The sequence below is a fragment of the Lampetra fluviatilis genome, chromosome 52, assembly GCF_964198595.1.
Source record: "Lampetra fluviatilis chromosome 52, kcLamFluv1.1, whole genome shotgun sequence".
In the NCBI taxonomy this organism is placed as follows: domain Eukaryota; kingdom Metazoa; phylum Chordata; class Hyperoartia; order Petromyzontiformes; family Petromyzontidae; genus Lampetra; species Lampetra fluviatilis.
Genome location: NC_136326.1, coordinates 4,596,308 through 4,619,967, shown reverse-complemented (window position 1 = coordinate 4,619,967; position 23,660 = coordinate 4,596,308). Strand labels below are relative to the sequence as shown.

The following is a 23,660-nucleotide window of genomic DNA, read 5'->3' as shown; positions in this document are numbered from 1 at the left end:
TTTTACTTGCATCAAAAAACACGTTCCTTCGGAGTGGGCAGGTAGGAACTTGGTTCAACCAATCCGGGAACTTACATGTTTGGGAGGGGCGCACCTCTGGTTGGCTGCTGGCTCGCGATCACGTGACGCACTTCGACCAATCCGAGAGCATACATGTTTGGGAGGGGCTATGCACGACAGACAAATAATCCCTGGTGGGCAGTGTGGAACTGTTGTTCCTACCTCTAAAAGGTTACCCCTTCATCCACCCTCAAAAGTTCTGACGGGAAAGGTGAAACTTACCCAGGGGTTCTTCAGGGGTCCGGGATCCCAGTGAAGAAGACAGAAAGCCCTACACACAGCTGTGTTTCACCTTTGTTGGGTTTTGTGGCCAGACTAAATTACTCCAAGCACCTCCACACTCGAGGCAAAAGCAGAGAGCACGAACCACACACAGAATATCTTGCCACTTTTATCTTTATTGGTAAGAATGAGAAAAAGGAGTCAACACACGATGGCCACATTGATCGTGCCATAGGATGGACTTGCACAGGCTTCCCCAGATCAACACCATTAAATTCCTACACACCAACGCTAGCAATCTACCACACTTCCAAGAGGTTTACACGTGATCGATGAGCTTCTAGGGCTGTGAAAACAATAAAATGTACACAGAACTACCATTGGCGCAAGACCGTTTGAAAAAAACAAAAACAATCTTAACCTGCGTAAGTGTATTACAAAAGCGTGCGTGAAGTTGGTTCCTTTAATAAGTCCCAATTGTCAGTTATGCCCAAGTCACTCCCAGTGGAAGATTTTATCGATGACTGGTCAAAAATGTATCTTCATCACTCCCACATGGGTGACCCGCAAAGGAAACCGGACAATTGCAAAACAAACTCGTTGTGTAAAATGTTCAAGGGTTTGACGATGCATGAGGGATCGTTTGTTGACAACCGGGTCTTCACTAAGAATACGTGCAACTGATAAGACGTAAGTGAAAGTGTTACACCACATTTATATAAACTGAACATTAAAAAAAAGGAAGATAATTAAATTGTTATTTTTTGCAAATGGCATAGAAAACAGATTCTCGGCGATTAAATTTGGTGACTAAACGGAATGTTTTAACACGATTGGCTATGATGATTTTTAGCGACAGGCAATTAGGCATGTCGAGTAATAAAAAAAAAGGTTTTTCGTCATCGTATCAAACACCGGAACGTAAATGAAACAATAGGGTCCCAAAAGAATTGCGACGGTGACCAACTCAAGATCCCAAAATACATTTTTTGCACAATTACATTTTAAGTACTTTTTCAGGATTTTGTTATCGTGTGTGTGAGTTTATCATTTAATTTCCTCTACCGGCCCCCGCCCCCCCCCGCTATCACTGCAATGTGGGGGTCTAAACGACAAAATGAAAGGGGTAGGGGGAAGGAGGCAAGGTGGTTGGTGGATGGGTGGGTGATGGGGGGGAGAGACAGCGGCATTTGGGCAGGCTCGTGGTGGCCACGTTTTAAATGGGCTTGCCCTCCAGGGAGATTACAGTAGAGCCTCCCAGCTTCTCGGCCAGAGTTAACCGATCTTGAATGTCGTCCAAGCCGTTCACTTGCCACTCGTGCTTGATGCCTGAAGACACGGGATGGGACGAGAAACACAAAAAGGGGAGAGACGCACGCGCGACGATGAGCAACGGACGCGAATCGTGAAAGCACCCGTATCTGTGTTATTGGTATCGTCAGTTGAGCGATGTTGGCGTAACTGCATAAAATCCGTGGCAAGGATGGTGGTCGTGAATAGGCAACAGTGGGGTTGTCTTGAATGGAATAGGAGATGTGGAAGCAGATGTGAGAATGGTAAGAGGGACGGCATCAAAATGAACAGAAAATGTAATTGCAAATGTCGATCCACTGGTTACAGATAACCTGCCAGGAACACAGCACTTGGGCTGACACAATGAAACAATCAAATAACACATGCCAAGTTGAAAACCCAACTTAGAATCATAAAGAAACACACAATACCCTTTTAAAAAGACCAAGACAACATGTGTGAAAAAAAAGCAAACTTCTCCATGCTCAAAGCAGCTCAATGAGTGTGGTGTTGTTGGCTGTATCTCTCAATTTGGCTGGCTGCGAGCCACTGGTAAGAATTCCATCTTCATACAGTGGGGACCAATCTATTCATAGGGCGTCGAATGTTGACGGCGTATATTTTATCAAACCCAGAGATGATAATGAGCACTCTTCATTTCTTAAATGGGCACTCCGATGGAGTTTCCACCAACCAAATTTACAGCTGTAAGTTAAAATCCATTAAAATGCCATGCACCTTTCACATGCTTGTTTATTTGTGTGGTTAGACGAGGCTGCATGCCTAAAGCATTGCTGCACAGACTGTTATTTTTACGTGGAAATACCAAATGCAAGTATGGCTTAACATGGAAACACTTTCGTCAATATGATGGGGATATCTATCGAGAGGATTTCAGCTTCTTTCATCATAAATTCAAGAGTCAAATGAGAACAAATCCTTGTTAACCGTTTTGTGGAACTAACGCACTATAAATGAAAAAAACTCGCAATCCAAAACACCAAAAATTAACTGTACAAGCCAATTTTGAAAAGACAAAAATGTGTTGTACAGATCCCAAGTGGCTCTAGCCTGAGCTTGTCCGACTGATGTGGCCTAAGGTACTGACATTCCAAATGTCACTCACACTTCATGAACAACTCAATCAGGATATTTCAATGCGTGATGTATATAATGTAGTTATTCAATTAGTGCAAGCCAACGTTTAAAATCCCACTTTCCACCGAAATAAAAAAAAACCTTCTATCTTTTCCACTCTGCTCTTAAGAAACCCTGCTTTAAACATTAGCAAAGACAGTTTTTGTTGATGGGCAGAGGGAAAGCATATCCAGCTTGAGTCGGAGGCACATATGATACACTGTATTTTAAGAATGTATTACACTATGGCAGAAACTCGGCTAATAACCTCAAGTGCCAAATAACGATCTGCTGACAAGTACCGCCCTAAGTAGTGTGACGTCACATTGCATTCCAGAACCACCAAATCAGAGTTCTCAAGACCCCAGCCAGAGGGCTTTCAGAAGTGTTAGTGATTTCCTGCTGAAATGGAGTAATCAGGCAGGGACATCATCTCCTGTTACAACAGAGCCAATGCTGGAAATTCCGCATTTCTACGGGAGAAAAAAGTTTGACCCAAAAAGTACAACTGTACTTATTTCATCCACGCCGGAGCAATGATGTGTCGAGTCAAACCCCAACCAGGATTGGATTGTCATTCGCAACCTGGCGGCCGGCTAGAAGCTTTTGAGGACTTCAACAATTCCATTACATCTTCCCAATTCCACGTCTCCCACACTGGAGGAGACGCAGAACACGCGCCATCACGATGCACCACGCAGTGCTCAGCAGAATGCAGCCCGAATTGAGGCCAGTTGAGCTCCATTCACATGCAAAGTTAGAACTCATTCGTGTGCAAATTTGGAGACGAAGAAAAGTGGTCTTGCGACTGCTGATCCTTGTGGACAAAATCAAGTCCTTCCAGAGGCCAAATCTCCCCACTCTAACACGAGTGAGACTTTTAAAAAACACGTTACGAGTGCAATTTAAACGCTGGGCTGAACTCAACAGTTAGGAATGCTCCAAATAAGAAATTTGGCTCAATACGAAAGATCTACTGGAACTATGGTATCAGGTTGGAGTAGAAGCTGACTAGTAAGTCTTAAATAAGGAAAGGAATTCATCGGTGGTAATAGAGGACAGAAGCCAACAGATGGGAGACTAACGAGACACATCATACATGCAAACAAGACGACATCGGAGGCGAAAAATACAGTTAAGCCTGAGGAGAGATGCAAATAAGAGGGCAGGTGGAGTGGATAGAGAAATGTGGCCAAGGGATATAAATGTGGAGAGTTTGAGAGACAGGCAAGCGAAAAGATGGAATCGTTAAACAGGAGAAAAACACAATTGATGAGATATGTGCAGGTAAGGAGAGGCAGATAGGCTAGCTAGTCAGACAGACATTATGGAGGTGCGCATGCGGAGACTAACCCAACAGCGTTAACTGTGCAACGACCCTCACGGGGAATGTCACGTGACCACTGTGCCCAGCGTGAAATTAAATGACATGCTAATGTGGCTCTTTCACATGCAGACGTGTGAAATACTGGACAGAGCTAAAACTAAAGCGATCCCCCACTGATTAAATGGTTTTGTTTAATATCAACCGCAAATAATTATAGATCTGGATATCAACCAGAACCAATTACAACACCCTACCTCAGAGCTAGGAGACAACGTCTGGATTATTTGTACGCCTGCTGGTAAATTAACAGACCAGGAGAAAGCGTCGAGCAGACTATGAAAAAATCGCGGTGAAAAAAGGCAAAACAAAGCCATTGCTTTGGGTGTGCGCTGGTAAATCTCAGTAATATTCTACAAAGAGTGCCTATGCAAGGAACCATTTCAGACGGCCTCAGGCTTCCCGACCGCAATTCGAAAATCAAAAAACACAGCTGGGTACGTAGGCAGCTTATTTTTAATCGGCGCGTTTTGTTTGCAGGAAGCCAGGGGAGAGATTTGATGGGATGCCTGCGGAATAGGTCCCCCGATGGCAAGACAATTCAGGCGACACATTTTTATAATGTATCAAACAGAAAACCTCACGTAGCTTAGGTCATGGGAAGAATGCAAAAATAACCTAATTGTAATTATCAGCGAAACGTCGTACTCAAATTTTAAAATGCTGTTGATTCTCACACCGGTGGGCTAAAGAAGTGAATTATTTTGTCTTTTGAAAAACGTGACATTTTTTACTGTTTGGCCATGTCGGGTGGTGGAGGGTTACGACACATTTATAAATAACACGATCTGACCCAAAAACCTATATTATGAAAAATAACCTGTCCGAATTTTTTGGTCGAATCGTCAGTTCGTGGTGTTTCTCAGCGATCGCAGCTGAAGGCAGAACAGCCAGGATACAAGGGACCTCCCCCCTCTGATGTTGCCCATGCATCGAAAACATCCCGAGCGCAACCAAGGTTGGAGAACTCGCAGGAAAAAAAGGTATGAGAGTTAGACAAGCACAAAACGCCTACAGCAAGACATGACCGTGTCATTCCCAAACAGCCAGAACGGATTTACTTCCTCAGATATCAAACAGCTCGACACGACAAACAGGCATGGCTCCCTAAATGCTGCACTTTTTGAAATATGGCTTTTTTTTATGCTGCCAACACACTTGGGCAAGCTTCACGCGCGCAGCGTGCAGAACTGTAAAATTCAGAGTCAAGACACGCTGAATGCTTTTATTCACTTGAAAAAAACATACAACCCGGGCACAAAATGCGAGCCTCGTTTGTGTAGTTCCATTTGCTCACCGGGCAAATCAGTAGCAAGACATTCCAGAGCACTGCGGGGCCTTGTTATTTACAGACGAGCTTGTGTTTCAAACACGGCCCATTTTAGGGTAATCCACCGAGCGGTTGCCATGCCATGCCGTCTTTTCTTATTCGGCTCGACGCCGCGACAGGAATGCTCGGTGGTCCCAGCAGAGCCACGACTTAAAAAGAACCCTTCTTGAAAGCACAGCCTGTGCAACAAACTTGAGTCTAACTTTGGCAGTGAAAGGCACATAATGGCCAGCTCTTGTGGCAAGAATGTCCACAGGCTTTAGTGGAATTCCCAGTTTATGATTGCAGACGCACGCAAATGCCCCTCCCTATGCGGTGGCGTGAACTCGTGAAAACCAACAAGGCGGCAGAAAAGATCAGTAGTTAACACCTGGGCTCAAATCTCGATGCCCATATCGGACAGAATAGCCTTCTTAAAGTTTGTCGATGTAACAGGTCTCAGCCCAAGAATGACAAAGGTTAAGGTGCAAAGTTTGCAATTGCTTGCGCATGTCACTGTTAGCAGAGGCCTCCACTAGAGAGCTCTGGAGAGCCCTTCTGAACAGCATGTGGCATACACTTTCACACAGAGGAGGGTGACTACACTTTACTCCACCGCTAGTGACCTGTCAAACGACTGTAAAGCAGACAAAAATCAACTCATCAACACCAGGCAAAGTCATTCCATCTCGAAGGCCTCAATCAAACACTGCGTGGTTCAACGTTATTTCCCTTAGGGTTGCTCCTCAAATGGTGAAGTTGTGCGTGTACTGAGACAATAACACATCTCTAATCTAAAATGTCTTCATTCTCACATTTACAAGTAAACACAAATGGTTATAAGGAGAGAATGTAATGAAATGAAGTATGAGATAAAGAGATTAGATCGATAGAGATAACATCTAAGCTTTAGTAGAAGCCATCTGCAGACTTGGCATGTACGACATTCGTCGGCCAATAAACGTTATCTGTGAAATTTGCTGTTTCACAAGCATCTCCGGAACGTATCACCCGCGAATAACAAGGGAATACGTTACACCATGGAAGGAGGATGGTCTTAGCTAAACCCGAACCACGATATGAATTTGCAAACTTGATGGCAAATGGAGTGCTCTTACCAGTGCCACCCATTCAAATACATGTCAAAATCACATGAAAATAAGAGTGTGGCAATAACTCCATGTGCGTGTAAAGATGGAAATCTATCGTGAAATGGTGGGAGGGGGGGGGGTTTGACGTCGAAGTAGTTTTGATTTTCATACCGAGAACGTATTAGGCTCGGACGAGGGCAAGATGCCAGTCCTTTCTCTAGGCAACGCATATTATTTATTTCCACATTTCAGTTTCACATTCTTTGTATGCTGAAAAGTATTTATTTTTTTACTCTGACTTTTATAGAAATCAAATGGCGATGGGAATGGTTACACTACAATCCACGCTCATCTCTTTCGGCTAAAGCCTTTTGCATTAACGTATTACTCTTGCAACTATTGTTCTTGCTATGTAACATATGCTTACCAAAAGAACGTGTGTTACTGAAGGGTCTTAACATTACTAAATGTCCCTGGTATTTAAAATTCGTACAAGTCGGAAGTGGACGGATAGATTAGAGGTCAGAGATAGAGCCAGCACCACTTAGATGCTGGATTTAAATCCTCTAGCTGCATAAATTACCCTAAGAGAAATTAGTTACACCCATTTACAACAAACACCCAATCTTTTCCATACAGCTCACACGAGTGCACGCACAACAATTGGAAGCCATTAATATCTGGTCACCATGGATATCCATCTTGGTCAATGCACAATGAAAGTCTGGTGGCGAGTGCAGTTGTCTGCTCATGTACGTTACCTGTAAACTTCTTCTTGATGGCTTCTTTGGAGCTGGCGTAGACCATTTTGCTCTTGAGCGGAGCACCATCAGGAGCCCTGCGGCAGAAATTAAAAAAAAACAACGATGAAAGATCGGTGGGAAATTTTTTTATCAGGAATTGTGATTATCACCATCTTTACCCCCTAAGCCATATATATGCCAGACAAGGTTTTGAAAAATCTAGGCCACTGTAACCTTACTACATTCAACATTTAAGGAAAGCGAGCTCGCTTTTATAACGGGTGCGCATGCACTTTGGGGCTTGATTCCATGCGACTCACGAGATTTCTAGAGACTTTCCTAAATTTAACTCTGGAGCTTAAACTGTTATTTTGAATAAATCTTTGACGATTCCAACAGCAACGCCATACGATTCCATGTTTCAAAGTACTACTTCGGTGACAATTATAGTGGGCTTCAAAGCAACTCAGCCTCAAACAAATGCCTAAGTCCAATAAACATAGCCTCCGTGTTATCTGCATAATGAAATATATGTTTAGCACAAGTCTCCCTCTTCAAGAGATGCCACAGAATATAAATCGCACAAGTGTTAGTTCTTATTTCTTCCCCGGCATCTTACAAGTTTAGTTAAAGGCGATAACTCTAGATTGGCTCATAAGGATAATTAAGTAAATAACTGTAAATGTGTCGTTACGCAATTTAAGTCTTTATTAAACAACTTCAGGAACAAAAAAAAACTACCTTTCAGTAACCATGCAAGTCTACTGTATATAAAACAGTCTAAATGCAGTATCAGTAAGCTCCACCCGCTGGTGAAGTCATGTGCATATGCCAATTTTCTGCACAATCGTCATACAAAAAAGCAATCCCTCCTACATTATGTATATTAAGTGTTGCATCTTCAGATAAGAACTGTGGTGCGAGAACAGTTTAACATTCCCATAAGTTCAATGTTAGTTTTACTAATTTCCAACAGATGGCAGCAGTGAGGTAATAGTTTAAAATGGCGGCTGGCAGATACGAGTGAGGCAGAGGATCAGCCAGTGAATTCCTTTCACTGCAAGTGATCGACAATTGACATTCACCATAGTGCGATAGGTTGTGTATATATGGTGAACTGTGTTGATGCGAGCGCTACACAAGTGAACTAAGTAAAATAGCATAACATTATATTTTTTAAAGACAAGATTTGTGTTAAGGGTGGCCTCCAAGGCTGTGGCTGTAGTCAAACAAAGGTAAAGATAAATGAAATACTTAATTCGGCCATTCACGTCGTCGGCCCAATTCGACTTTGACCTAAGGAGAGGCGGGCGCGCGACCATCAACGTAGCGCAATATATGCACATTGTGAATACAACCATGGACTATCCCTCCATCCCTACAATGGCACCACCAGACCTCAAAAGCAAACCCAAAGACGACAGTGTTAACAGAGTAGCTAGCATCTTCCCACCTTAATGCTTGCAGTCGCTCTTAAGGACAAAACTAACGAGGACGGTTTGCTGGGCCTCGAACGCAATACGCTAAACAGGACTAAGTCACGGCTAATAAGTAGTCAAGCGCACACCCATTAGTGTCAGTGTGGTGTTGTCAACAAATACTGCCAAGCAGTAAAATTATGACTCAAAAAAGTGGCGACAGGACAACCTTGCACCAATGTGTCCACCTGAAATGACTCCAAAGTCTTCTGCCTCGCAATAAAGGGTCACAGTACTTAAAATAATTTCTTGTCTAATGCCGCAGAAGCATAACCAATGGCAACAGGATGCACATGCATCCACCCCAGTTGAGCTAGTGTGCGGAAAAGCAGCCCTTTTATTATTACTATGCCCTCCGACTAAGGATTAGGTTTCACGTTTTCCACGTGTGAGTCATACAACTGTGTCCCGAGCAGTCTTTTCAGCAACATTACAATGGACGGCTAAGCTGACAGCAGTCTCGGGTAGCGTTACAGAAAGGCGCTAACGACAGCAAGACCCCAGCCTTGAGATAAATGTACATCCCCCATCCGAGAGCGGAAACAGCCCCAGTGTGTCCAGCTCAAATGTGCCCGCTGCAACTACATCCCGACTGTCACCCAAACACTACAATGTAGATTATACACCTGGGATGGATACCTTGCGGTTAATGATGGCACAAGTAAAATTTGAATCTGAAAATACACCAGGGTGTTATAAGTCTTCAAGAAAATCAATGACAGATAATTGTACACTAAGAAACTATGGATGAATCACCACAATGATTAAGACCAACTCAGGATTAACACTCATGCACTTGATGGCGAGTAAGAATCTATTTTTAACTCACATCTGTTGTCTGGATTTCTTTAAAATAAACCCTGAAGTCACCATTGATTTTGCACTTACCACAATGGCAGTTAATTGATTCTTGAATTAGATTCGGACTGTTAATCGTGGCAATAAGTTGAAAAAAATGAAAAACGCCAGGGATAAAATTGTTATATGCAGTTTCTAGTCCATGCTGTCATCCTGGTCTTCTTTAAAAAAATCTTGTGGTACACTGATCCCTTAGTTATTACTAAGAGACCAGTGGACCACAACATTTGGGAAGACAAGCACAAAGCAATGATAATACAAAGTAAACTGTAGACTAAAAGCCAGGGCAGTGGTAAAAAAAACCTTTGATGAAACGAGGACCGAGGAAACAATCTAGGACCGAGACAAACGAGTGAACCACACAAGACGACCAACAGGGCAAAGACAATAACGAGAGAAAATTAAAACACAATTTGTCGGGGTTTGAAATAACAGGACAGACAATCACCAATGACTAGGGTAGAGCCATTGGGGAGGTACAAAAGAACCAGGACACATCGGAATCTCTGAAAATACTGGAAGAGGGGAGAACGACTAAATGTGCCACTCAAGACAATGAATTAACAGATTTCACAGGACAGGTACCTCAAAAAATAGAGTAATCATGAGAAAACCATTACAGGTTGTAACTCTGCACATCTTCTTCTTTTATATGGCTAAATGTAGATGTAGAGCAACAACTACAATCTCACATTCAGGCGGCGGTCAAGCCAGACAACCACCTCAGGAGCAGAGGAGCCAATCTCAGTAATAGACTGCCCCGTGAGAGAGAAAGCAAGAACAATAAAGGGCAAAACCAATCAGGGACTAACCAAAAGATGAAAACCAGGTCCTCCTTCTTGGTCTCGCGCGTCTCGTAGGTGGCATCGTAGAGCGCGTAGCGGCAGTCATCCTTGGGCAGCAGCTTGACGAAGGTGTCGTAGGGGTCCTTCACAGTCTCGCCAACGTCACCCACCAGGATCTCCTTGCCTTCCTCGGCGATAATGTTCCGCATGTCCGGGCTGATGCAGAAGAGCACCGCCTTCTTCCTCTTCTTAACCTCCTCGGGTGTCGACGACTTGCGCACCTTCATGTTGTTAAAGATCTGGACGACGTCGTCGGATACAAGCACTCCCGAAGCCTGCAAGAAATTGTCATATAGCCACAGGTTAATCCATTGCTAGATTTAGGCCTCCCCCTCAACCTACCGCCACCTCTCACAAACCTGCGATCTAATAATACACCTAGCGGCTGCACACAAACTGATTACATTGCTCCATCTCTTCGGGAGATGACCTCTCAGAAGCACCCATTCCAAGTTCCCACTCCCATTATCATTTTCCTTGAGGAGCAAAACAAATCGACTAAGTGCAAAAAGAATACCGCATGAAATAAATTGTTCTCAAAAGACTCCACTGTTGAAATTCCAACCCTGGGATTATTAGTGTGTCATCTACTGCCATATGGAAATCCAAAGACTATGCACAGCTCTTTAAAGGGCATGATTTAGAAAACTGTCAGTGGTTAGCAAAATTGTGAAGATTTGCTTCGATGTTATTTATGAATGCTGGTTGTAGAGGCCTCTTTTGAAGCGCGTTTGTCTTTCACAATTTGAGAAAAAAGGCATTTTTTTACTTCGTCCGACAATGCAAATGTATTGCTTACATTCTTCGTGTGCATTTTTTCCACCATCTCAAACGTGCCATCGGCATACGGGCAGCGTAAAGCATTTCCCCATTCTCCTCCAGACAGCAGCACAATGCGCCACTTTGTGGAACGGCCCAGAAATTAGACCTTTACGTCACTCTTTCCACACTTCTGCTGACATTAGTAGAGTTTGGCTTGTCTGACAAAGCAGACCTTACAGCTAGGCCTAAGAATTGCACGCAAAATCAAAAAGATACTCATGTGTAGGTCAGTTTACAGGGGTAGAGAACATCGACTCGCTATGCTTGGGAAGTGCTCAGTTTTCAGTAAGGCGTCTGGAAAATGAACCCAGAGTTTCAAGTTTGATCAGATACTCAAGACAATAGCATTGTCCCCAGTGCCACCTGGTACAGAGAATTAAAAAGCCATGGAGTATGAACACAATTTTCATTAACACGCTCTTAGTGTGGGGGAGGGAGGCACTTTGCACCACCCACACCACATTATTATTATAACCGTCAGTAGGGTAGCTACAAAAGAGACGTCCCTCAATGTGGACATTGCACTCCATATACAAGAGGGCCATGCCACCCAGCCCTCGAAGCAAGAGTCAAAAATAACGTTTTGCAGTAAAACAACCCACCGAGCAAGAAATGCTTTGCATCACTCTGCACAACCATGGAGGCTGTAAATAGTTTGCCGACAAAGCTCAGCAACACAAGGCCAACCTGCTTGAGGATACGGGTAGTCAACACTTCCTTAGACAATGTGGTGGCTTAAGGTAACGGCTGGAGGTGTTGCATTTTTTTCCCCTTCCTTAAAATCAATAGCAAATAAACATGCGTTACACGTTCTCGGCCAGTTCTCAGCAGCTCAGCAGTGCGAAACACGACGAGTGCACATGCCTTAAGACACCATCTGGATGTTGTAAAGCGCCCCGAGACACGCTACGGTACACTCAGGAGCGGGCGTCAACGAGTTCCCCATTAATCCCTGGCTCAAAAAACAACATTGCCTCCAAATTGGGTTACACACATTCCAGTCCATGCCCTCAAAAATGTCACGCATCGGCCATGGAAAGGCGTAAACAGTGCTTAACAATGGCTCAATTCAACAGCAGGCTTCTTCAGACCTCAAGCCATGTCTGTACCAGAGCGCTGAAGCCGGATTGTCAAGACTAGTAGCTTCATTGTTAGAACCTGCCTCAACTGAGATTAAACTGATGATTTCAGTTCGGTCACCATGGGCTGCAAAAAATAGGTATTGTTCTAGTCTGGTTTTACAGTGAGTCTGGTAATAACCAGGCTCTCATCTGGATTCAAGAAAAAATTATCCAAGTCCAGCTCTGTTTTTACAATGTGATCCCTCAATCATCCACACAGCTGGAAAGGGCATACTGTAGTGAAATCGTAAGACCGTCTCCGAAAGCTATAAAAGGCTGTCGTCACTTCTGGGCCATTGAATACTGTGAGGTGTGGCTCTGGCATCTGTCTAAAAAAAAACTTTAAACGGCCTGCCGAAAAGCAAATAAAGCTGGCACAAACATAAAACATTCTTGAAACCTAGGAACGAAAATGTCCAGTCATACCTCCAAATCAGACATTATCCGTCTACCCTACAGCGTGCTCAAACAGAACTTCCAGTGCAGCCAGTTTAAGTAAACTATATCTGTGCGTCACGTCTAAAAAGCCACCTTCATTAATTGGCCACACCTGCTATAGGAAACGTTGAAACCTCAGATGGTACCACTTAGCTCTTGTGTGTGGAATCGAGGGAAAGTGTGACAAGCGGCTGGTCGACATAAATTCGTAATGCTACGGAGCGAAGAAGGGAACAGCAAAAATATACAGTACAGTGCGTCCTTTTTTAGGACAAGGGGCCCATTCAGTGAATGCAGAAGTAAAATTTGCATCGCAAAGCAAGACTTTTGTCAATTATATTAAACGCTTTTTCCCCCCACATCAAGATGTCAATATTCTAAAGAGGGGACGTGTGTGCCCATGCTACCCTTGCAATTTGTTTTTTGCCCACCAAGCAATCAATGCAGTAATTTCATGAATTAACGATTCAGGGTCGCAAATTGGTCCTGGGATTGGCTTTAACTTATTTTAACCATTTCGTTTGTATTTTATCGATGTTTGTCTCATTTGTAGCGTTATTGGCTCCATTTATATAAATGCACTATTAGCATAACATTGAAGGTATGGATCATTAAAGTCATAATCTATAATAAGTGCATCATTCCAGTCTTATGGTCCAGTATGCCCTGTGGGCTTGAGCAGCCTTTCCCTTGGTTTTGAAACGTACAATTCCATCTCGCTATGCATATGAACTCATGAACTTACTTTTTATATCATAAGGCTTACTAATTTTTACAAACCTGCCCCCCTCCTATGATGAAGTACACATCATTGGTGTTTAGGCATTTCATGTTTAAAATATTTCTATTTTACATATTACCTTGGCACGCGTCTATTAACCACTAAGTATTTTCGTCGAGCCACGACAGGCAATTCCATTGTAGCCGAGGCAGGGTTCAATGATTGCGGCTAAATGCCACACAAACCCACCCAGCCCGCGAATTGGAAAACGCCACGGTGGTTGAAGTTACTGCCACCAAGGATACGTAGCATTCCTGCACCGAAGGCAAACCCCATAACTCACAAAATGTCACGTGGGTTTAGTCTGACGCCCACCCAACACAGGCCATTTCAACCACTGCCTCAACAAATTTGCAAATTAATTTTCAAACTCCAAATAAGGAACACTAATTTTTTCTCAAGTACTGCTCATCCAAAGTGCCAGTAAAATATTATAATGCTTTATCTCTGGTGGAGACCTATCCGTTTAAGGAGAATGCAAACATTACAAAAGCATGTTTGTTTGCATGTTTTACCACAAGCATGTGTGGTTAATGCAGACGTGATGCCTTACAATAGGTATCTAGTGTTTGAACATCTTAACAGCTGCATTATGCTGGAAAGGGTAAAGCCTAATATTTTTCCATCCTATTGTCATTTTAATTAGATATTTATTCAGCCAAGCATAAAACCATTCTTTTAAAAATCCAGTCTTCCAAATTAAATGAATCAGAAGATGGGCTAATTATTAATAATTCAAAATGATACGCTTGAGCCAATAAGCCGACAGAATCACGAGATGTTTTGACAAAATGCCTGGGAAAATAAAGTTACACATGGGAGGTCTTATAAATATTAAATGCAGGTGACTTTCAAATTTGGAATGTGGGTAGACAAACCACAAGAGCACACACTTGCAGATAAAGCCAATGGGGTCTTTAATCCCTGAATGACAGAAAAAAAACCCTTCTATTCGGGATAATACTAAATATACGTGTACCAATACAGATTCATCGATGAAAAAAAAAATCACAGAATACGCTCACATTACATGAATGACATATTGCACGTAATATTTGTTTTAATTTAAACATGTTATTGGTCAATTTGACCCCTGTTGCCAATACATTCACCATAACAGAAAAAAATCAATGGTTGAGCTGAATTGCAACCCCCATTCGTGACAATTTATATAATAGTTACAGGCCTAATGCTGACCAATGGGTCATTCCAAAACATGAAAACTTAATTTTTTTTATGACGTAGGAGAACATCATGGATATGGAGAACTGGCAGATGACAGAAACTAGATTCAGATCAATTTCAGCACTATTTCTATCAACTCTTACATTTCCTCTGAAGTACTCATTCCTATCAGAGGCTTGTATTTTTCAAATTTCATCCTCTAGACCATTCAATTTAGACTGCATACCACCTCTCCTCTTCTTTAGTGGCCATCAAGAGATTTAAAAGTTTAAAGTCCTTACATTTTTATTTATTTAATTAAATCACTTATACGGCATTGACCTCACTCACATTCACCCTTTTCGGCACAATGAAAAACATTTTTGCTGTGTTCTTGGGTTTCAGTGTCTCCTGCACCCTCATACGGGTTTACACACTTGGGGTTGTCTGACGCCACTCAACCATCTCCCAAAAAACATTTCAAATTATATTTCCCCCAGAATGTCTGGTTCACTATGTTGCGTGTACTGTGCATTCAGATGCAATGGCAGGTAAGCACTTAATAACCTTCATCTGCCAATGTTTACTTTCACCACCATGGCAAGAACGCCCTGTGTTATGCTTGTGACACGCACCACATGATAAAATGCCACCATAATAACTAAAAAGCAATCAGGGAGCACAGGAACATTTCACCACAGCAAGGGAAATTTAGCATTGCTTTGAAGGCGTTTTATGGACTCTCAAATGGAAAATCATTGGAAAAATTAAATAAAATAATTGTAAAGGCAATGCCTCGCAGCAGGACCTGTGATGCATTAAGTGTACACAATACACACACCACAAAGCAATTTTAAAACAGCTACACTGCAATGCAGTGGAAATTACTCACGCTAGGATTGTCAGATTGCTATCAGAATCACCATGGACCAATAACCACTGGGCACCTCCACACTGAAATTGTGTATGCGGCAGACTATTTGGCATGAGCCAGGAAAGCTTGAGAGTCTGGGGGTCCCACTGCAGACAATTTTAGGCCAATGCAGTGCATATTTTAAGGGTGGCCAATTTTTCAGAAAATCCAAGCATAAAAGCCACAAAATATCTCTACAAAACGTGCCAACAATTATTTGGCTGCAAGCAATACAACAGCACACGTTTAGAGCATTTACCTGCTATACATTTTCACATAAGCCAATTCGTTGAGCTATCATTTATGGCCAGGTCGCTTCTGAAAAAGAGCTATAGAGCTAAGTGGGCCTTACCTGGTAAAAAAAAATAGTTAACTGTTAAGTGTAGTATCCAAACCCTGCTGCATTAAAGTCAGTCCATCCAACCAACCATCCAATTAATCTGCTTTCCCCTTGCCCATTCCAATAAGAGCACTACTGCATGGAAATTACAGACATTTTCCAGAACAAAGAAATCGCAGGCAGCACAATGCTGTTTTTGTAAATGGCAGGCTGTAATTGCATCGTCGATGCACATGCCAAACTTAACCAGCCGATCCATAATCCATTGCCCGCTCTATAGTACATGCAGATAATGTTTTTCGCTTCTATTTTCCCCAGCTCATCCCCAAGCCTGCCTGGATAAACAGCCCCACCCCCCACATGACTATGCTGCAATAGAAGACGGTGGTGGGAGTTACATAATTATCGAACAAGGGTGCACATCCTCCGAGGCCATTTTGAGGACAAAAAAACGAGTGTAGGAGGGGAGGGGACGGGTGAAGTCGGCAGTACGAACATAACGGGGCCCGCGACAGCGTTTTCCACGCTGTACCGAATGGCATTGTGCATTCGCATGAATAGCACTGTACCTCCCCGAACCCATGGAGATTACGACGATCTGGTCGATGTGTTTTTTTCCCTTCCAGGCAACTTCAATGCAAATGTAAAAGCCGGGAAATAAAACAATTAAGGCGCATGTGGAATGTTAGGTTTATAACAAAAAACAGACTTCCATTTATGTTCTACAGCTTGGACTTTGCCAAGTACAGTGCTCAGGAAGGCAACAAAAAATCCCTGCTCAATTCCTGCCTCAGACCCCTTTCCACTTCCACAAATAGCCTGCTCATAAAAGGCATTTTACAAGTGATGGCTTAGCGTTTTCCCCCCTTATTCCTCGGGTCATTTCCCAGGATTGGTAAAGCACTGCATCAGTCCCAATCAAAAGCACACTAATATGGATAAAAGTAGTGTTGGTGTCTTCTAAAAAATATACAACTTAAAATCGCCAGTTATTGGCAAGCTCGTTTTATAACATTTCTCGACTAATGTCACTGTTGGATTCGCCAATGGACAATGAAGCCTTGGTGTTAAAGACTTGTGCACGTCTCATTTATTCACCTGGGCCCTGGATACAGAAGTCGGATTTGTGCTATTAGGCAACGCCCTGTAAAAAAGAAACCCAGGTTCCCTGCACACTATCATTCCGCAGGATGCGTCAGACTTGCAATATTGAGTGCCCTTTCAAGGTGTGGGGGGGACGCAGTCGGTAGGTCCCGCATAAAGACTTGGTGGGCACGAATACTCAAACACACCATAACAGTCGATTTCTATTTAAATTTGAGGTCCCCTGGCTCGGCACAGTTGTATTTAAACTATCCTCATTGAATTGTCCGAGAGCACATTGAACATTAATTAAACCCTCTTTGTAAATGACACCTGGGGGGATATTTAAATGCGAGTTATTTCTGACAGTTGTGTAAATTGTTCAAATGTGGACTTTGTGACACCAAGGCAAAAACTTGCCAATTACAGGAGGGCGTTTAGCATCCATTTTCCAGTATTAAAAATGACATTTCACAAATATCCAGCAATGTCCAGAAGAAATTACCAAATGACTTAAACTGTCCACCCTTTTGAAAGAGGCCCAGTGAAGGCAGCTCTGAACAAAAGGTTTATAGAACTTCAAGTTCAGCCTGAACGCCCATTTTAAAATGTAAATCCATTACATGTGTAATTATAAAACACACACATCATGGATTTCTGCTAAGGGAATAGCCCAAAAAGGGCATGTAAGGGCAGTTGAGCCTCCAGTCGAAATGTAACGCCAGACTGTAAAACTATAAAAACACAAGAGCAAACTGGACCACGTTTTCCAAATACACTTGCTTAAATAAAAAGACTGCGTTTAGTGATTGTACCGTTTCTCAAAAAAACAGCGAGCCCCTTTCAGTTCGCTGACAGACCAACCATTGAACGAAGCCATTCGCTTCAATCTCAAGTACAGGGGAGTTGCTGTTGGCATCATATGATACTGCAGACCATAAAATCAACGGCCACAAACGCAGACATTATTACTCTCCAAGGACCTTGGTACCACGAAGGTATACGATAACATTTAGAATACAAGGGAAATAATACAAGTGGATAACGTCACGGTGAAATGGTTATCACACTGGACTTGCAATCCAGCGGTTGCTGGGTTCGATCTCCGGCCACGACAGTTGAAAACAATAGACAAGTCTCAAAATCCCTTCACCAGTCTATCGTATGAAAGGGGTACACACATCGGTTACATCGGCAAGTTGGGTGTGGTGGAGTAAAGTGTGCGGATACAGTACTCGCGCACATCGAGGACATTTGGCTGGTGTGGAAGAGGAGGCAAAACGAGCTCTCTTTGGTGGATGCCCTGCCACGAGTCGTGGGTAAATCACGACATTTCAGGGCTGCACCTTTCCCACGTTTTAAATCTTTAAATGAATCACACATTTGCACGCTCGCCACAGAGGGCATTCGAATGTGGGGTTTCACAGAACAATGTCCAATCAACAGTGGACGTTGTTAAAGCCCCATCCGCGCAAGCTGCACGTTAAAGACCGTGGCAATTACTAAAAGTGAGCTGCCCTGTTTGTGTGCTTTTGTCAGACATTATTCAAATAAATCATGCATAATTACATAGCTATGAAATAAAAATCTAAGTGGCCTTTTTCTATTCTTGCAGGGAGTGAAAAGCTCCTTTTGTTCAGAGCCAAGGTTTCTCTCCCCCCCCCGTTTTTGGCCAAACCACTCCAGGTCATAATTTGCATACACATTATTAGACGGCACACACACAGCCCACCATCAATATATAGATAATAACATGTAATCAGGCACAGCCGATAAATTAAACACGGTAAAAAGGGGGAAGAGAGCTTCGTTGAAAACAAACACGCTCGCACAGTGGAAGCAATGCTCCGTGTGGTACACTATTTAGTTAAACAGCGTCAAATTACACAGCTACTTTGTCGAGACAACGTACAATGGGGAGAAATACAAAACACCTTGTACACACCAAAGCACTGTACTGTTACGTAGAGATGTGTCCCCCAACCCCCCTTGTGGCTGCACTTGCAAAATAGCCTCAGCCAATTTGGGATGTGCGGACCGAATTTATTTAAACCCTTGGTACAGAGAAGGAAATCCGGCAAGGAAAAGGGCGTTTCAAGGCCTTGCGAGGCAGTTGAGAGAGAATGAGCGACACCCTCCCCCCAGTGAAGATGACTACCCCGTTGGGGTCTGGCGGGCAGCCTTTTAGAATAAAATGGACTTTGTTTCTAGTCGTATGGCAAGGCCAGTAACTACAGGCGAGGGTGGTAAACCAAGCCCACGCACCTTTATATACAAGCTCAACGAGTACAACGTTAGAGTGGATGAGTTACCCAAATGAAAAGCAGCTAGCGAATTCCTGCGTACAGTCATTTTTCATCTTTTTAAAATAAAACAAAACTCTTGAAAATAGCAAGAGACTCGCGGCATACCAGCAGCAAGACCCAAGAGTTTTACTTCACCCATTAAGGGGCGGGGGTAAAAAAAATCCACGTTAAATTGACCGAATCGATATGTAACGTCCGGGGACACATTGTAGGCAGCAAAAATGTTAATTGTTCATAGTAGATTGTCCTGGAGCAAATCATAAGCACTGTACATGGGGAATATAAACAGGTGTAGGAGTAGTCGTGAAGGTGGAAGATTTGGGTAATGGGGGTAGGTTGTTTGTCAATACATAATAAAGTGCTTGCTCATTCTGACATAACGACTTCTGTAAGCGAGAAGTGGTTATACAAAAAAATACGTACACGCGTGAACACCGCATGGAGCAAAATAGCGGCCCTAAAAAAACACCACCACAAAATCTGCAAACCACGCCAACTAAACAGGGTTAAATAAGAATGTAACGTGTAAATAATTTGGTGTCCTCCTTCGATACTCGAGATTGTCACAAAAAGCGCTGCAAGTCGCCCGGAATAAGCCCGGTCAAGTGAAGAGTTTCTCGAAATATTATAATTGGTTTTTTACCCTTTAATCTGGCAACAAAACTGAGACCTTTTTTTACAAGGAGTCATGTTTGCATTGACCAGAATACCTGCAGATTGCATTGACCTGTAGATATTGTGGTCAATGCAAACATGACTCCTTGTAATAAAGGTGCCAGTTTTGTTGGCAGTTAAAAGGGTAAAAAAACAATTATCATATTTTGATACTGGAAAATGAGGTTCCAATGGAGTTTCTCGAAAGCCGAGGTGATGATGTTGCACCTGGGAAAGACGGTGAACAAAACGTTGCCGATGTGGGCTCGTTTGCCCGAGGGGACTGGGGGAGATGGTCTACGCGTCTGGCAGCAGAGGGCAGCGGCAGCAGAAAGCATTGTTGTACTGTAGTTCCTATGTGTACCTCGGGAACGTCTAAACCAGGGGCGGGGAACCTTTTTTTTCTGCCAAGAGCCATTTTGATATTTATAACATCATTCGCGGGCCATACAAAATTATCAACTTCAAAAATTAGCCTGTGATATTTGGTCAAACATTTCATTAACTCACCCCTAATGTGATGGCTGGAACTCCTTCTCTTTGGCGAGGCGTGTGTGATGTAAGCTGGTATTGATGATGTTGTTGCTATACGCAACTTCTTTTCCAGGTTTGCTCTTAGATTTATTGAATTTCGAGTCCCACCTGCGGTTGCCTTGGCAGGGCCAGACCAAATGATTTCGTGGGTCTTGTGCAACCCGCGGGGGGCCTGACGTTCCCCACCCCTGTTCTAAACCCTTCACCAAATCAGCACGGATCCCAGCGGTGGGTTGGTGAAGCTTTGGTCCAAAATACCCCGGCATGGAACTGTTTCTCAAAAGTGGAATGACATCCGAGTGTGGTTTTCTTGTGCGTCTGTGCATATTTGCGATAAGAATTTGAGTTGGGTGGGCGAGGTGGTGGTGGGGACGACTTTGCCCGTGGTATTTCACGGGTAAAATTACCAATTCGTTTAAAATAGTAAATGGTAATTACACCATCTCAATGCGTAACTAAAAATACGTGAGAACGATTCGATGAGAAATACCGAACAAAGGGATAGATACTACAGACCGACAACCATAATTACCGAACTACACCAAAAAAATGTGTTTCGCATGCAACGGTTGCACTTTTTTTTCAACTCAAAACTTAAATATGGGTATAAACGCCGCAAGAAAACCCGTAGATAATGTTTAACAAAGGCTTACATTCAATCGTAATTAGACGAACACGTTTTCTCATCGCACAATGGCAAATATGGCAAGCGCATGCACAAATTCCAATCCGCTGACACGCGATAAGTTAAACCACCCCCCATTACAATTATTTATATAAAAAATAGATACCAATTCAACAATAGCGTTATTATATGTACATTGCTCGACCACACATCTTAAATTGTATTGGTTTGTGTCACAAACGGGTCCCGTTTCTGTGTAACGCAAGCGACGGAGCCTTAGACAATAGCTGTGGGCAAAACGACGTTTGACTGTACCAACAAATCTTTCTTTGCGGTAACATTTTTTGTTTTACATTCGAAAAGCCGACATTTAAACAACATGCGATTTATCCATTAGTCATTTTATATATTTAAAAGAAAATCTATTTTTATTGTCGCCTCACCGAGGCTGGGTAAAAAAAATAAGAATACACCACTCACCATATTTGCTCGAGCGGTTTTTCTTCACACGTACTTAAAAAAAAATGTGTTATTAAATATCTTCGCTCTATATACTTCGCGTTGTATTAAGTAGTTATATTTTTTTTCTTTCTCTCTCTTACACACAAACAAAAAGCGTCGACTATGACCGAGACCACACAATGACGGAGCGAGCGCGCGCAAGAGACTTTGGGCGTGGGACCAAGACGAACGGTTCAGGCAACTCCCCCCCACCCCACCCTTTATAACGACATCTCTGATTGGCGTAGACACCATCACGTGAGCTCGTTCAACCAATGGGATCGCGTGTTACGTGCCAGACCGGTGGGGGCTCTTTCCGTTGCTCGCGCGTGCCCGGGCTCGCGCGCGCGGTCGTTTCGCGTTTTTTTTGCGCGACGGTGGCAGGCATCTTCCGGAAGAAGGAGAAATCTTCCTATTCCGGAAGACATGTACTTTTCCTCCCCACGTCTCACCACCCACACTACATCTTCCGGAAGACGTCTTCCGGTGTTCCGCTGCCCTCATTGCATCCAAAAAAGGAAGTGCGCTCTGCCGGGAGGGCGTGGCCTGACCACGCGACCGTTAACGTGGAGCTCTGCCAAGGGGGTCGTTAGGAGGGTGGGAGGTGGTCCAACCAACAAGAGCTCCATATTCTTAGGTTTTTTTCGGTAAAGTCACGTAGGTAAAAAAATTAAAATTTATAAAAGTAAAATAAAATAAAAATCACGACGTTTATTAATTTAAATTTTTTACCTACGTGACTTTACCGAAAAAACCTAAGAATATGAATCCTTGCAGTCACGAAAGCTTCAAATCTAGAATCAACAAGAGTGCCTTCCAGAAGGGCCTTTCCGTAAAGTCACGTAGGTAAAACAATCATTTTAAAAATCACGCAATTTTTCTGTCGATGTGGCTTTACCGAAAGAGCCAAAAACTATCTACGTGATCATGGAACCTCCTTTGCCAGTACCAAAATATGAGAATAGGTTTTTCCCCTTTTTTCTGGCAAAAAGTACGCTTTTTGGCATCCTCTGGTCTAACACCGTTTGAGACGAGGCTCAAAAGAAAGTTGTCTCTGGTGTGGACCAATCAGTTTCAAGGTAAATGTATATATTATCAGAGTATGTTTTTTATTTGCATTCTGACCACAAGCGGTGTGGTTAATGCAGACATGCTTCCTTGTAAAAGGTTTCAGATTGGTGTTTTAACATCTTAACACCTATTTTTTGGCAAGAAGAAAGGGGAAAACCTGTTATCATATTTTGGTACTGGCAAAGGAGGTCCCATGATCACGTACATAGTCTTTGGGTATTTCGGTAAAGTCACGTCGATAGAAAAGAATGTGATTTTTTTTGTAATCTACGTGTCTTTACCGAAAGACCCAAAGAGGATGAATTCCTGCAGTCACGAAAGCTTTAAGTCAAGATTTCACGTAGATAAGTTCAAAGAAAAGAACAAAAAACTACGGCTTTTCGAATTTATTTTACTCTTGATGACGATAGCTTGTGTTGTGATCGAAACGTCGTAGTTTTTTGTTATTTTCTTTATTTTCTTTGAACATATCTACGTGACTTTACCGAATGACCCAAAGAATATGAATTCCTGCAGTCACGAAAGCTTTAAGTCATGTGATGATGATGTTGGGGAGTTTAACGCGTAAGGAGGCTTTTGCGACCAATATCATCAATAATAGAGGGGTTTTTTTGGGTGGGGGGGGGTTAGATCACGTAAATATATAAATGTGTCGTTAAACTCGCCACCACCCGACACATCATCTTTGACCACGTAGTCTGAGAATCTTTCCATGGCTGTACCGGAGGAATTGCCATCTGATACAAATACAACAGGAGGCTGATCGATGCTCGATCGAGGGATGGCTCCCTATTGGTCAACCATGCCGATGATTTGGTGATTGCTGCTCACTCAGAAGAGTTGGAGGTGCTACTGTTGAACCCGGAGTGTGCCACTAAGAGGTGGGG

General features: G+C 42.9%; 1 protein-coding gene across 1 annotated transcript; it reads right to left on the bottom strand.

Annotated features, from left to right (window-relative positions):
• Window positions 1–438: 438 nt before the first annotated feature.
• On the bottom strand, window positions 439–21,889 carry LOC144949104 (cofilin-2-like). Its single transcript, XM_078878946.1, has 4 exons — window positions 21,682–21,889; window positions 10,388–10,695; window positions 7,258–7,334; window positions 439–1,611 (listed from the first exon to the last, which is right to left on the bottom strand). Exons 1-4 carry the CDS (start codon window positions 21,682–21,684, stop codon window positions 1,499–1,501), a joined length of 501 nt encoding a protein of 166 aa, XP_078735072.1. The 5' UTR covers window positions 21,685–21,889; the 3' UTR covers window positions 439–1,498.
• Window positions 21,890–23,660: the final 1,771 nt, after the last annotated feature.

Excerpts from the sequence above, each read along its gene's own strand:
- LOC144949104 (XM_078878946.1), bottom strand. Across the intron at positions 7,335-10,387 it reads GACCTGGTTTTCATCTTTTG|GGCTCCTGATGGTGCTCCGC; the intron begins GTTAGTCCCTGA and ends TTTCTGCCGCAG. Across the intron at positions 1,612-7,257 it reads CATCAAGAAGAAGTTTACAG|GCATCAAGCACGAGTGGCAA; the intron begins GTAACGTACATG and ends CCGTGTCTTCAG.